Source organism: Hippoglossus stenolepis, chromosome 4 (assembly GCF_022539355.2).
Source record: "Hippoglossus stenolepis isolate QCI-W04-F060 chromosome 4, HSTE1.2, whole genome shotgun sequence".
NCBI classification, from domain to species: Eukaryota; Metazoa; Chordata; class Actinopteri; order Pleuronectiformes; family Pleuronectidae; genus Hippoglossus; species Hippoglossus stenolepis.
In genome coordinates, this window is record NC_061486.1 from 15422914 (window position 1) to 15439295 (window position 16382).

A 16382-nucleotide genomic window follows, 5' to 3' on the forward strand; every position below is an offset into this window, starting at 1 on the left:
CCGCATTAGCACCGTCATTGTCTGTGAGTGTCCTAAATTAACAAATCCGATAAGTTGCCGTTTCCCACACCCCTGTGAAGCCGCTGCTGCATGAAAAATGTCTCTGCCACAATCCCTGAACTCGACATAGCTCTCTGAGTTTTGACTCATCTCAGCAGCTGACAACTTTAATTACACCCCGTTTTAAGTTGAATCTGATTCACATGAAGTTTAGGAGGGAAACAAGAGTCGGGCTCAGTGACTCTGCCATGTTCAACCCACAAGATCCACAGTTCTGGTGCAGGGACCAGACAGGCCCGCTGAGCTCACACACTGGTGGCTATAAACGGCCTTATTACGTGGTCATTAATTTAAGTGCGTGCTGATAAAATGCGTAACACGATGAAACCCCACATGCTGCACATTCAGGCTGACAGAGCTGCTTTTTTTATCGGCCATTTTGCTTCAAGTATTTTAGTAGTAAAAGAAAAAATATGGTTGAACGTACCATCCCTGAATACAGATGTGAAAACGCTGTGCACTTAATCAACTGTGCCTTTCTACAGCTTAAAGAAATATGCAGTATTGTGAGTGCAGAATATCAAACGCACACACACTTTTACTCACATTTTGCGTTTTGGCTGCGAGTTGCTCAGCTTGCAGCCTTGGGCTAAGACGTACATCAATAAGCTTGATGCTGTCCTGGTTCTTCTCAAGACATGAAAAATATGGATATGTAATGGGAACTCTTGAAAACAGCGGATGTGTAATGTCTCTGGGGAGTGTCACATTCACCAGAGAATCATACATGTATCAGTAAATATGGACAGAAACATGTTAAAATGCTCATACAAGAGAACAGAAACACTCTAAAGGGCTGTGATGAAACCGCTAATGGCAGGTTGCGTGTGGAGGCTCAGTGGATGCTGAGATGCTTCTGTCGTCTGTGAAATGCATACATTTGAATGCGATGTTGTCACATTTGGTGAGGGGCTAAGTTGTGTTTTCATCAAAAAAACATTTCACAGGGTTTTATAAGTTTCACAGTAGGAATAATCTTAAGGTTTTTCCAGAAAAAGAGAGCAAATGAGATAAGATGTTTTTGTTTGGAAATGAACTAAACTCTAATTCGACTTTGAGTAAGTAAATGATGAGTACCGTCACTCTATTCAGAAATCTACTGATGCAGGTACCATGCTATAGTGTTCAGTAAAACCTTCCATTATCTATACCACTTCTCCTTTTGAGGGTCATGACGGGGGGCTAGAGCCAAACCTATACTGACTATAGAGCGAGAGGCGGAGTACACGTCAAATAGGTCACCAGTGTATTGCAGGAGCAACACAAGGCATTTTCAGGCATGAATTCTGGGCGCGTTCAAAACAACACAGACATCGTTCAGGTTAGGTCACATGTTTTGTTTACAGCACATCAACATTGGCATTGGCCCTTATCACCAAAAGCTCTCTTGACGCCTTTGTTGGTGTCTTCTATGTGAGTGGCTCCGCTTTTGCATCCTGAAGTAATTGTATTCTTTTTGTTTTTGTTTTGTTTTTCATCTTTGTATCCATCACTTGTTAGAAAAGTCATCAATACATCCATTCGCTCGCGGTGAATCCTACAGACAATCTGCTGTTTTCTCACTTGAGCTCCCTAAGACATTATCCAGAGAGGGGGCTGGCAGGAGAAACTCCAGAGAATGTTCCGAGTTCAGGGCATGTCTGAAACAAAACACCCACACTCACAACTACGTTCAATTTAGAGTCTTTAATTAACTTAACCCCAATCTGCATTTCTTTGGGCTGTGGTAGAAAGTTGGAAAGAAAACCCACGCAAACAGGAGGTGGAAATGCAAACTCAAAACTGGGATTACAAATTTTGTCCAGAGGCTTTTGATGATAGATAATCGGCCTCAACTTTTAAGAAAAGAAAACGCTGCAGCAAAGACTGCTCATTGTCATTATGTCAGGTGGAGAAGTAAAAGGGGTAAAGGAGAGGTTTACTTTTTGGAGAGAGGAGAGGATTTGTCTTCCTGCTGTAAGTCAGCGCTCCTGTCACGGCTGATGGCATATTTATTCTGTTTCCCCTCTTTCTGGGAAGTGTTTGAATCCGGTGATGAATGGATCGCTGTCCTCCAGGGACTGCAGGTTCAATGCAGGGTGGCAGAAAGCAGAGAGGAATGGAAGGGACACTGGAGGCTGACTTATACTTCACTGGAAAGGTCTGGTGAAAAAAAACTAAAAACATTTCCCGCAGTTGAAATATATGGGTTTATTTTCTTGCAGAAATAACTTAGATAATTTTTTTATTCTGACCCATAGACTGTATATGAAGATGAACAACCAGGGGCGGTGCCAGGGGGGCACTGGCCCCAGCTGAAATCTGATTGGCCCCTGAAGTGCCCCTGTCCCGTCACTAGTCTTTTTTGATACAGCAAAAATAAAAAGTCTCAGCTGTCAATCCTGATGTTTCACCCTGTTTTTATAGCATCAAATAACTAATTAAAACCAACTTACAGGTAATAATAATACTGATAAGAACTATTTAAAATAACGGAGACCATATTTGAGGGTTTTAGTCCATGTCCCATCCACGAACATGGAGGAGGCGGGACTTGTGACTCATACTCGAGACACTTTGGCTTCACTTTTGGGGAGCTGTCATCCTTCACATGCATGTATTAGTTTCCCCTCTTTTTTGTTCTTTATTCTTCATTTTCAATGCACAAAAGATAAATGAATACATGAATAAAGGGAAAAAACTAAATGGTAATCAGATGCAGAGATTAGGTAACTATTTATTTACCTTGAAAAAAATACAAGGTGCCATCCTGCTGCGGAAAAACACTCACCCTGTGAAATCTCTCAAGGGTGTGAGGAAATTCAGTCTGACTGTCACCGCGACATGACACTTCTGTGACCTCATGCATTAAAACATGAGTGAGTGATCAAAGGGGACAACACGATGCAGCCAGAGGTGGATGATGGAGCGAAATTCAGAAAAAACCAACCACTTTTTATAACTTTTTAGTTTTTTGGCCTTCATGCAGTGAGTATTCGGGACTATTATTGTTCCTGAATACAAGGATGTTTTAACTCAGTTCTAAGAGAACTCAATCCAATGTGCTAATTTCGGTTCATTTGGATGAAAGACAATCTATAAATAGTCAGTTTCTTATGAAATCAGCGGTTTTTAACTTTTTGCCAAACCCTAATAATTTGATTAAGTTCTACAACTGCTTTGATTGGTTCATCAAAAGTCAACAGATTGAAAATTTCATATTGCTCTCTTCATGAGCGAGTAACCACTGTTTCCTGTGTGATTTTGTGATCGTCATTTTCACATGCTCTTTTTGCCTTCTCTTGTTTTCCTCTCTCTACTCGTCTTTTCGACTGCCCGTACAGTTCAGACCAGGACAGAAGAAATAATTCTTTCGCCCAGCGTCATCAGTCGTAATCGAAGATTGATTGGCTGTGTAAACCACGGAAAAGCCGAGCGGAGAAGAGCAATTTGTCACGTCCAAGTCCAAGAGCGATGCTGCGGGAGGACGGGCTGCGTCTGCAGGCACTCACATTAAATTTCCCCCCTGATTCATAGAGAACAGGCCAAAATTGTCTTGTTTAAACAAAAATTATGAAAAAGTTTTTTATTTTACATGCCTAATCCAAAAATCTGACAGGAGCTTGGGACATGAACGGCACAGGGGATGTCTTTGTTTTCAAGTAAGTACTTGTCAGAAACAGAATTTCCAGTGAAGAAGGATGAAATGTAAAATCTTTGAAGGTATAATGCATAAATCTAGTGTATGGGAGTCTGTGTTTGGTCAGTAGGCAGCTGGGCTGATGTACAGACAGTTTGCCCTCCAGAATCCCACTAAACTTTAATGACCGAGAACTGTACTTGAACAAAACCATGAGGAGCTGTATCCAAAAAGGAAATCTCTGAAAATCTCCTGCAGAGAAGTCACACACAGTTGTTCTTCATGTCCAAGATAATACAGCTGGTGTCTGGGGGTTTCGGGAACATTTAATTCAGCATGTGGCTGCTCACACTTGAGGTGAGGTGCGAGGTGAGCGTGTGAGATTTGATGCTCTTTGCTAAAACATCAATGTTGTTACCTTGGTAATGATAATCAAATATTTGAGGCATGTTTTAGGGACAAGGAAGGAGGAAAAAAACCTATTTGTGTTATTTTGTAAAGGACAAAGCAGCTTCACTAGGAATCACATTTTTAAAAAGTAACTCTGTAATAATGATTTTGTGGTGAGGACAAACTGCAGGAACTTCAAAAGGCTTGAAAACCCTGTTTCGTGTTTTGTTATTTGTAATTCTTGATGGTGGCGGCTGATTGTGGATAATGATTACAACTAGATTGCTTGGATATACAATATGTCTACTTACACACATACTACTATTATTGGCAATACCTCTATTAATAAATTACTAAGTGTCATTACTGCTCCCTTCATCTCTCTCAGACTTTTTAGTTTGGACAAATCCTTTAAACATTGACGTACCTCGCCATTTATGTCAGACGCTGTCTTTTCTCATGAATGTTGTAAATGTTATCTGGTGCTCTGCTACACACAACACATATTGCACTTCTGTGCGTCCTGAAAGAGGGATCCCTGACATGCGGCTCCCTCTGAGTTTTTCCTCACTCTTGTAGCGAGTTAAGTGCAGACGATGACGTACCTTGTTAAGCCCTATTAGGTCAAATGTAATTTGTGAGCACAGAATATACAAATAAAATTTGTTTTGCTCTATTAAGGTTGTCCTGCTATTAAATCTGTGCTATGGCTTGGAGGAACTATAAGTAGCACTAAAACAAGACTCTGAAGTCTAAAGCCTATTTCACACTAAACAATTTTTATCCTTATTCAAGTGATTAACAATTTTTGGAAGTTGCAAACAGCCAATCGCATTGTGTGAACTCCTCATATACATGATTTGAGAGTTTGCACCCAGATTTATGCATATTGCTTTTATGCGATGCAATAAAGAAATTAATTTATTAGTAGGCTAGGTTTGAGTATGAAGACATGTGGTGATGCTCAATTGGTTTGTTGACATTTCTTGTCTTCTGGTTTTTGTCGCTTCTGTCCAAGTTTGGATTGAATAAGTTTGAGTAAGAGACACCGGCATCTGCCCTTATCCCAACAAACTCTCTCGACATCTTCCGTCAGTGTCTTCTACATGTGTGACACTTTTTTCACCCTGACATATTTGTTCTGCACTTCAGTTTCTCTGTGTTGGAAAGATTTTCTTAAGGACGACACATAGGCTAGAAATGTGAGATTGGTAATCAAACACAGAGTCAAGGATCTGATCAGCGAAGTGTAGGTCGGGGCTCAGAGACAGACGGACAAACCAAAGAAATGGCAAAGAGGAAGGAACAGAGATTTTTTACAGTGAAAGGTGAGAAAACTGACTTCACCCCCTGAGGAAATGATATTCAGACTTATTATCAGGCCATCGCTGAGGTGTGGGTGAGAAAGTCATTCTTATTGAGAGATGACATTTCAGATGATGCTATTACAGAGAAGCGATTATGCATTTCAGACTGGTTCTTTAATGAGGTCAAACAACAACAGGGACTCTGAGCCAAAATGTCATCTTCGATAAAAAAAAAATAAACACACCACATGAACCACTCCTTTTGTAAATCTGTCCTCATACATTCGCCTGTTACTCCTCTTCACAAACAACGAATACAAGTAAAGCCCCGAAAGCAATTCATGCTTAACTTGCTTTTTAGGATGAACGAGTGACCGAAGGTGACACATCAGAATTGGTTGACAGAGAGGATAAAGCATGTTTGTCCTCTGCAGCTAAAAGCCTCTTTCTCTCTTCATCTCTCTTTCTCTCTGTTGACATATTTTATAAATCCCCACATCCACAGTGACCAGAGTACCCTCTAAATGTCAAAGTCTATAAAAAATGTTTTAGAGAACTACGACGGAGTAATTTGTGTTGACAATAATCACCTTTATTCTAAACTCCAATGTCACTTTTCATGTTTGTCTGTTTTATTGCGGTGTCATTTGACACATATTGCCTCAAAATCACCAACCAGTGGCCCCTGATGCCAAACATGACAGCATGTTAAATTGATGCTGCAGGCCTGGATGGAGTTTTGGTGTAATGGTGTAAATGTGCCACAGTTAAAAACTATATATCATATAGTGACTTAATAGTTAAAGAAATGAGTTTATTGCCGAAAGCTCAGTACTTAAATCATAAAATCGAATGAGTCTGCCTCTCTATGTCAGCTCAAATAACCATTATAAATGTCATCATGATCTAACCCAGCATGCACTGAACATAAGGTGTGGAGAGTCTGAGAACTGCTCATTAATACCATTATGTACCGGGTTAAACTTAGTGTTTATGTTTTATCAGCAGCTGTTTTAAACTTTATATGCACAGAGTTCTCATTCCGAACATCCAGACTTAGCTAATAAATAGGCCAAACTATAGTACACTGACTAATGTGCATAGGCTGCTGTATAATGGTTGATGTATTTTCAAATGTGTGCTGCTGATTGTGATTAATTCGCTCAGTGTTAGTCACTGTGATAATGAAGCAGAGGATGGTGATTACAGTGATTAAAACACTGTAGATACAGTTTAAGAGTCAGATTACAACAAACACTTTTACATTAAGTAATTTGATCAAGGATTGAAGAGCTTTAAATAAGTGAATGTTGAGAGGAAGCACAGCGAGACACACTAGCTCTAGGTACAGTACATAACTGTATACTGATAAATGTGATTAAAATATGTCTACTAAACAAATATGTACAGTTTTGTAGTATTCCCGTCGTCAGGCAAACCTAATGGCATTAACTTAAGGTCACCTGAGTTGAGTTGGCATGTCAGGACTGATGTTGTCATTCTGAGAGTCCAGAGGCAGGTAGAAGATGTTTGTCTAGCAAGAGTGAGGTTCTCCTAATCTAAGGAGAAAGTCAAACTATACGGAAATCCTTGATATGCTGTGGTATAGTAGAGATGAAATATAAAGAACCCTGTTACAATCTTTTCATTTTGTCATAAAATGAACACAACAGATGCATCTATAAAGCAATCCATCTATCTGTCCATATATTATCCAAACTGCTTATACTTTCGAGGGTCGAAGGGGTGGGGGGGGTTCGAGCCCAACCATTCACTCTCTCATTCTCACCAACAAACAAACCTAAGCTCAATCTGTCTTGGGACTATGGGAGGAAGCAGGAATACCCAGTGAAATCCCACGCAGATACAGGGAGAACATGCAAACTCCACACAGAAAGACCCCAGCCAAACCGGGAACCTTTTTGTTGTGAGGCAACAGTTATTACACCCGCACCGCAACCCCCCCCAGGTGTGGTTCTGCTGATCCAAGGAGAGAGCCAAACTACTGAAATCCCAGAGTTTGTGTGTTACAACAGAGACGAACAATGAAAATCCTTCTGTTTTCAGTCGCATGTCAGGTGTGATGAAATGAACGCAACAGAGATGCATCTATAAACCCATCCATACATTTTCTAAACCACTTGTGCTTTTGGAGCCAATCCAGGTGATATAGGGCGAGAGGTACACTCTGGACAGATCACCAGTATTGCAGGACTCACATATGGAGACAAACAACCTTTCGCTCTCTCGTTCACACCAACGGGCAATTTGAGAGTTTCCTAAACTGCATGTCTTTGGACTGTGGAACCCACACAAACACGGGAAGAACATGCAAATTCCACACAGAAATGCCCAACCTGAGTTCAAGCCCAGAACCTTCTCGCTGTGAAGCGCTAATGCTAACCACTGGACCGCCGTGCCACCCTATATATAGCACCATCTTCCTAATAATAGTCTATTTACCAAGGTGCTGCTGAGATTTCAATGAGCTTCTTTTCTGCAGAATGTAATTGTGTAGTTTACAACATCCGCGCAAAGAAAATCTTTGGGTGTATTTTGAGCAGCAACACTGTTATGAGACCTTGGTTGTCATTAGCAGATGGAAAAATGAATGTTCTTTTCCAACCTTTATTCAAGAATGGAAAACACCAGCCTAATCCAGTGTTCCTTCACAGAAATGGCTACGATGCAGATGAATGCAAGTGCAAAAGCATTGACTTACAACAGGAGAAATATCTTTGGTTATACATTTGTCATTTGTGAATAGTCATAATTTCCCCCTTCCAACAGGCACACAAAGCCCATGAGCAAGGCACACACACTCTACATCACTGCAGCAGAACAGGAAGTTAAACTAGCAGGATTGTGATCTGCTGTTATGTCGCTCTTTAAACACAAACAGCCCCGATCGAGCTGTGATTTGGCCATCTGGGATGTTCAGGTGAATTTATGTGTAACAACAACTCTGCTCGCACAAGCTGTTACTGTTTATGAAGTGAAATTGATATATTATTCAATATACTATAAAAAATATTAGTATAGAAAAACTACAGAAGAAGTAGAATAAGTATTTCTCCATTTTTAGAGAAGTGGTAGAAGAAAGTAATATCATAGTAATGTGACCGCAGACTTAACATTGAACTTAATCCAGTCTATTTTACCAACACATTCTCTCAACACAATAAAAGACACATTAAACCTTATGAGCAAAACATGGCAGCTCAATAGGAAGAGGCGCCAACAACCTGCTGCAACACAAAACATTATTTACTTCCTGTCAACAAACCACTCAGGTGAAGCAACTGAAGGGCACAGAGTGAAGAGTGTGTGGTTTTCAGAAGTTATCTCACATCATTTCCGATACCTGACTGTCGTCTGGTGCCACCAACACACCTCCTGCACCTTCAAGACCCGACACTGGAGACGACCATCTCTGTGTCTTTGTTGCTGGAAGTTTGTGCATGTTTCATCACCCGCGGCGCGGCTATACTCACCATGGTGCAGCTTCCCTCGGCGTCATCGTCCAGCAGGCCCAGTCGACACAGAGTCTTCTCGTTCCTCAGCCAGTAGTCGGACGAGTCCAGCACGCTGTTACTGCACAACACCTGCAGCACAAACACACACACACAGATATATAAACACAGATCAGGTGGAGTAGTGCTGAAGTCACACCACACAGGGACACACATGGAGCACACACTGACCACACACACACACACACACACACACACACACACACACACACACACACACACACACACACACACACACACACACACACACACACACACACACACACGTTATCTGAGTCACCTATTCACTTTCATCTGCCTGCAGCCTCTGTGCCTCCCCCTTTGGTTGATGGGATCAATTGACCTTTCTCCAGAACCTTTACTTCAGGATAAGTGTCCAAGACACAAGATCAATAATGTGTCAGCTAACCAGACACGGCACATACATACACACACACACACACACACACACACACACACACACACACACACACACACACACACACACACACACACACACACACACACACACACACACACACACACACACACAGTTGACATCTCCTCCCTGGAGAGATGCTGTAATGGAGCCTTTTGTAGGAAAGCTGCAGCTACAGAGATGCTGCTGTCAATGACAAGCAAGTGTGTTTTTTTGGCTTAATTAATTTGTCACTATTGACTCTTCGACTTTAATAATCCCACAGCTACAAAGCCAGAGTATTTACCAGGATGGATCCCAACATTCCCTTTGATGCTTATCTCAATTACAGGATTTGGCCATATGGTTTATTTATTTTTATCAATACATGAGACATTCGTTTGTGCTGCTGTAGGCTGAATATTAAAAATAGTCCTTATGTAATTACTTTAAATATGACGGATATAACGTGTGCACTGTCCTCTCATCTCACTGTTTATTTTTAGTGACAAATCACTCCCCCCCTCATGCTTGCAACCTCAGGACAGGGCCATCTGCGTGGGCCCTTGTCCAGGTAAAGGTGACGTAGACTCAGCTGATCTCGCCGTGAGCGATCGTAGCAAAAGGCTGCCGCCACAGGACAGCCGAACCTGATGCTCAATTATAACAAAGTCGTCACCTCGTGTCTCTACAGGACGCTGTGGAGTGGAGGTCGGTTGAGATCATGGGCGGTTGGCTAAATAGGAAGCACACACCAGTGAGTCCAAATGCACAAACACACACGTATAGTAAAGGACACCCACACACACACACAAACAGACTCACACACACTTTGAAAGGAAATTCAATCTAGCCTCCACCTCAGCCCACTGATCTGTACCATTTCCCCTCCTGTCTCTGTGGCACCTGGAGATGATAAATCTACTGGGCTCACCCGAGGGCCGTGGCTTTTCCCCTTATTACAGAACCCCTGGGTGTCACTGGCACCCCGGAGGAGGAAATGAAAGTCACTCGCACTGCTGGAAATTCAAAGTGATGAGGGGTCGGATATGATGGACAAGTGCACATGCACATACATACAGTACATACATGCACAGACAGAGGGACACATGTGGGTAGATGCACACACAAGCACCCAGCTCTGTTTTTCTTACCTTCTTGCAGGCGCTGATGGACGAGGCCACGGTGCTGTCTGCGCTGCCTCCCTCCACCTCGACAGACTCAGAGCCTTCAAACATGGCTGACGACTGGAAGTTACTGCAAGGCAGAAAAGGGCACGGAGTCGACTTTGTCAGAGCAAGTTCTTGTCAAATGCTCAACACTTCCCTTTTTAAGAAGTCTGTGATCAGCGAGGATGGGTTGTATCTCCACTCTGACTGGAGCAGCCCTGTTACATGTCACGTTTGTTCTCACTGTACAGCATGTGGCCGTATCAGCATGTGAATTAACCAGACAGTCCTAGTCAGAGAAGGGTATTATTTCAATATTCTGAGCTAAATATAAAATTCTTTCACCACTGTCATTCAGAGACTATAAAGTCAGAGAAAGGACAGCTTCTAACACTCCGATTTGAAATGTAACAGTTCATGGCCAAGCAAAGTGATATTTACTTTTATTTATTGAAGAGTTCAGGTGTGGATCTTTGGCTGCAAAGATGTTTAATCACATAATTATTTACGGGAAGCCATTTATAGGTCATACGTTGCTTCAGTGTGAAGTCTTCTCTCTCTGCAGGAAAACACGCTCATGAAACCGACTCTCCCTGACATGAAGCCAAAGCTGCATGTTGGCCCCATCAGAGAACTGCAGCTTTTTGCTGGAGTGAGTTCAAGAGATCCTGTGTGACAAAATAAACTAATTTCACATGTATCTTAGCATTAAATTGTCGAAAAATAAAGCACCACCTTGCCAAATCATGCAATTTGACTTTGACAGTAATGGCGGCAGAGGATTAGAGCGCAGGACAAACAGGGACGAAACATGTGACCTTCATTTGGTGCACAACATTGCAACGATGAGATGGGAATGTCTGCATTGAGCCTAAAAGGCAAAGTAGCAAACTCAAACAACCAAAGGAAGGCTTCTCTTTCCACCATGCATGCTTTCACTGAGATAAGCCAAATCGAAGCTTATCTTGGAATGGCATTAATGAGGATCAATTTGAAAAATAAAGAGGCTGGGGATGCATATTTAAATAGGAGCAGTTGTGTTTTTTTTCCTGTTTTACACATATTTCAAAGCAAATTAAAGGTAGTCCATGTTGACAGCCCCTGAGGGATCACACTATCTATTTGCAGTTAATAAATATGCCTGATGTAAACAAACCCAGGGAAAGTGAGTTTGCGGTGAAATGCTACTGGAGAGAATTGGATGTGATGCGGTTTAAATGGGGAGCTGCATGAGGCACACACATCAAAACACCCATGCAACACGCGCGCGCGCGCACACACACACACACACACACCGATTCTGCAGCGAATGTTGGAGGCATGCAGAAAATTGGAAGCTCCGACCTCGAACTTTCAAAAAAATGAAAAGGCAACACTGTAAAAGATGAATAGAAAACCTGGTGTGTTCATGCACATGATGAGAGGTTTTCTATTTAAATTTGAAGATAGAGCTGTCACGCACGACCCCTTTTCTTATCCGTGCGCTTATAACGACCTTTGCATCACGACACAGTGGATGACTGACAGGTTGCTGCGCTCCCGTGCGCCCTGAGGTACAAACCTGACCCAAGGACACAATTAACCCCAGAAACATCTGTATTTCAAGGACGATCGACCGCTGTAGTTCACCATGGACGCTTGTGTGGATAAGGATTTCGCCAAAGGATACATTTGTGAACAAAGGTGCAACTTTTGTGCCAGAGCCTTGATAACTGCTTTGGAAACGCGTTCAATCGGGCCAAATAATCAGCGTGGAAAGTTTGGCTCTTGAAAGATGCAGAACTTTCATTTGTGAAAATCAGGACTTGATCCTATTAAATAATGTCCGATCATCTGTATGTGACTGCTGTCCACTCGTTTCCATCAGTTAGCCCATGCAGGCTGAAATAGACTGTTGTTTACCGCACAAACACCGACAGTCTGCTGTGAAGCGGCTTTGCTGCAACACTCTGAATGAGCGCTTTTTTCCACCCTGATCACAAACTGAAACAGTTTGTACAGTCACACAAAAACCACTACGCTTTGAGTCAATGCAATATAAAAGATGCGCTGCACTGCCACCTTACACTTAGGCTGCTTCATCCCAAAGCTGCTTTAATAAAACATCTCAAATTCTACATTTTAAAGGCTGCAACAAATATCACATCAGATTGAATAGTGAGCGCGGATATTAAAGTGACACCATAGATGCAACACAACACTATAAAGTAGATTTTTACTGCTGAATAAATTCAGAGCCAACAGGGATTATATGTTGATTTCGTTCTGAAATATGCGACAATGCACATCGGCATTTTCTTTCTATACCAGGGAAATAAGCAGTCTCTTACCTCGGTGTCTTCAGAAGGCACTTTGCGCCCGCCATGCTGTCAACAATTTAAAAAAGGTAAATTGTCCTCAGCCGGTGCGGTTATTCCCGGTGTGGGGGCAGGGGCTCAGGTACAGCCACGCGTAATTGTTCCGGGACGCTCTCCGCGGTCCAGATGCGCCTCCCCGAACCAGCGCTGAAGGAATTCCAGACTGGACTGCTTCAACCAGACTGAAGGAGGACTGGTGGAGTGAGCCTGAGGAATCAGCAGCAGCAGCAGACCACTGTCTGCCCTGCGCGTCTGTCAGCCAAGTGCGCTGAGTGCAGGCGCAGGATCAAGCCCGCATGGATCAAACGTAATGAGCTGCACGACGCAGGCAAGGGCATGGATATGGACAGTGCGCGCGCATTTTGACGCACACTAGTGTGTACAAACAGTGGCACGCGCACAAGTGCGTAGTTGTTTTTCTATCAATGCGCCTCATATACCAACTCCATTTAACCACTTACACTCCAGGGGCCGTTAGTTAAGATGTGACTGAGGGGATAATAAACGTATTGATCACTGAAGAATGCTGAGACAGCAATATAGCTCTGACAGTATAACAGCCCCAGTAGTGAAGTGGGGGATGAACATAGGCTTAATAATTTAGAAAAATAAAGATGTATAGATTGAGATAAATCCAAGCTTGGATGTAACAAACACCTGCCATCATGTCTAACTTTCACCTGCATGTGAATTTCACTCCTATTGTTTCCTCTGTTCAGGCAGGTGCTGCACTTCCTTTCACAGGACTGTAAGTCAGTGCAATAAATTATATGGTTGACCCGCCTTTTGCTCCTTTACCCTCAAAGAGCTCACAGAATCATCCATCAACACATCTCAAGCGCTTCTTTACCAGTGAAGCAGAAGCAGACCTGTCCATGTATTATTATATTATTAAGATCAAGTTTTAGAGGATTATGTTAGACTCTGTCATGGAGCTGTCTATCTACTTAGGCTGTGTCTACTTATTCTTGACATTGATTGGTTTGTAGATGGATGTGAGTCTGACCTCTGTGTTGTTTGAATAGAGTAAATTAATGAACTGGTTCATTATATTAGTTTCATTACCTCAGCAATATCATCATGGTATTAGTGCCAGCATCACCAGCTTTGGGTGCAGTACTTGATTAGTTTGAATGCACCAAATTAACTTCCTTTTCATTAAAACACTATTTTGTCGGAGGCAAACATTGGAAGCAATCCCACAAGTCGCTTCCACATCTTCTTCCTCTATTGTTTAATGCTGTCTCAACTTCCTGTAATTGGTCAGAATGTCAGAATTATTCCAAAAAGTGTTTTCACACTACAAACAAACCGAACCGTGTTTCAGTTTGATCCGGATTAAGACTACCACTTTTGGTCTACCTAAATTTTGGTCCGTTGGTCCATATCCTAGTCTCAGGCACCTTTTCCACCTGTTATCCCCCCCCCAAAGGTCTTTGATAGTTAGAATCTTAAGGTCAGTGAATGAAAAACTTTCACAAATAACCTATCAAAAAATTCTGTTCTTTGATACCCTAAAAACAAAAGCTCCCTTCCTTTCAATGACAAAACTGAACTCTGATGACCAAAGCAGAAGATGAGGAATACAAAAAACACACACAAACACAACTCCCCCACCCTCTTCCTTACTCCCAATTGCCACTTGAGATATCCCATCTCCCTCATCTTAAGCAGTAAGTGAACCGATACAGAGAGCAATATCTACAATCTCTGTATCTGATGGTGACACTAAAGAATTCCCTCCTTGGTCCATTAAGAGAGTCACGAAAAACTAAAATAAATTCAAGAAGAAGTCGTGACCTGCAGTTCTCCATCATCCCACTGAGACTGTCGGGGGGGAGAAGTGAACTGGTGGGCAGAGAATGAGGGATGTGGTGGATATTCAGGAGAAGAAAGCAGGGGTCCTGATGAGATCTGTTTGTGTGGCCGTGAGCGTGCATGAGAGACAGACAGATTATGGACAGATTATGTTTTTGTGCACGGGGGCTAAAGTGGAGCTATCACTTCACTCGGCTAAAAGGATCATTTCTGCCAAAGGGAATGCTTATTTTCAGTGTGCACTTTATCTCAAAGAAAATAGATTTTTACATGCTGTTATCAGCAGCCATGTGATTTCTCCCCCTCGAGATGCCATTTGCTTTCAGTCGGCTCCTAACAATATCAAAACCCAACGTCTGTGATGGCAATCTCTGTGTAGCATTGCAGCCCTCAGAGGACCCATGTTTAAAAACAAACAAAACACTTGCTAGGGCTCACCACCCTGTTCCAAATCATATATATTTGAATAAAACATTCACAAGATTCTCATTGAGTGTATCAAACTTCAGCAAGTTTCAACCAAATCAAAATGTTATGCTTCTCCGCTCTTTTTCCAGTTGAGTATTTTTCTGAAAACGATTACAATGAGGTGTTAAGAAAGACTAATTAAGCTGTCTTCCTGCAAATGACTCCAAAGTCACCAGCTAATTATTTTTTATCCAATCACAACCTGACACACGCGCAGTGACACACTTGTGAGATGTAAAATGAAAAAAATGCTCTCTCTTTCTGTTCACTTGTGCACGTCTTCTGAAAGCTTACGGAAATGGAAAACCCAGACTAAACGGAGACGTACCCTCAGAATCTGGAGGGGGGGGGGGCAGTGTAGCCAATAGTCCATCGAGATCAAAACAGGACATGAAGACAATATTTCAACGACGGTGGAACCTTTTTAAGAGAGAGTTTTGTTAGTTTGTAGGAAAATACCAACACCCATTCGATCTTTCCTGTGGTATGAATTAGCATTTTAAAATAGAAGACTGTCTGACAACAATTAGCTTGATGTGCTGAGCTGTGACAGGAGGCAAACTTTCTCTCATCAGCATCTTGAGAAGAGGAAAACGTGCATCGTTATAATTTGTAAAATGAATATCTCTCTGCTTGATGATGAGAGACATTTATCAGCATCTTTGAGAGGTGCCACTTAGGGCAAGAATTGATACTTTTATTAAAGAGTTTGGAAAACACATTGTGCAAACTAGCTCAAATTAAGCCTATGAGGTAGTTTTTCTTGTTTCAGTTTGAATCACTTGCTGCATTTACACTTCATATGTGTACTCCTTTTTGAACATATGATCTAAGCAATGACGTTGAATCCACTGGCCTTTCATTTGCACCTCATGTTAATAAGCGTTCACTCCGTTTGACTTGTGGCCAATTCTCAATGTGTTAATTAGCTACACAGGGCATATGGCATGTCACAGGTCAAGGGAAGTGATGTCAAGGTATCTGTGAAGGTTCTAAGTCATCCAGGTCACGGTATCTTCAGGAGTGGTACATGGGTTTTCAAAGACCTGCATGTTTGACATAGTGACTCTCAACATAGGTAAATGGCCACAGAGGTTAAAAACCTGAAACATATTACTAGTTTGTTAGAATTGGAGAAGCCTCTTGGATGAAATGTCTGCAAGAAACAGAAGCAGGTCCATTTGACTATATGTATACACACTTGTCCAACTCCTGAAGACAATGTCAAGGACGGGCGCCACTCATTTTTAAATCCTTTTTTGTG

The 16382-nt window shown here is 42.0% G+C and overlaps 1 protein-coding gene across 3 annotated transcripts in view; it reads right to left on the minus strand.

The window, feature by feature from the left end:
• The window catches only part of LOC118106624 (SPHK1 interactor, AKAP domain containing), a 105709-nt gene that overhangs the window by 17717 nt on the left and 71610 nt on the right, over positions 1-16382 (minus strand). For 2 of the 3 annotated variants that reach the window (XM_047339693.1, XM_035155321.2), the window contains exons 3-4: positions 10461-10563; positions 8871-8981 (exon numbers count right to left, since the gene is read on the minus strand). In XM_047339693.1, the coding sequence (XP_047195649.1) occupies positions 8871-8981; positions 10461-10563 (214 nt within the window). Of the gene's footprint in view, positions 1-8870; positions 8982-10460; positions 10564-12805; positions 13128-16382 lie in introns of those variants that run through there. The other variant, XM_035155323.2, reaches the window with a different exon arrangement.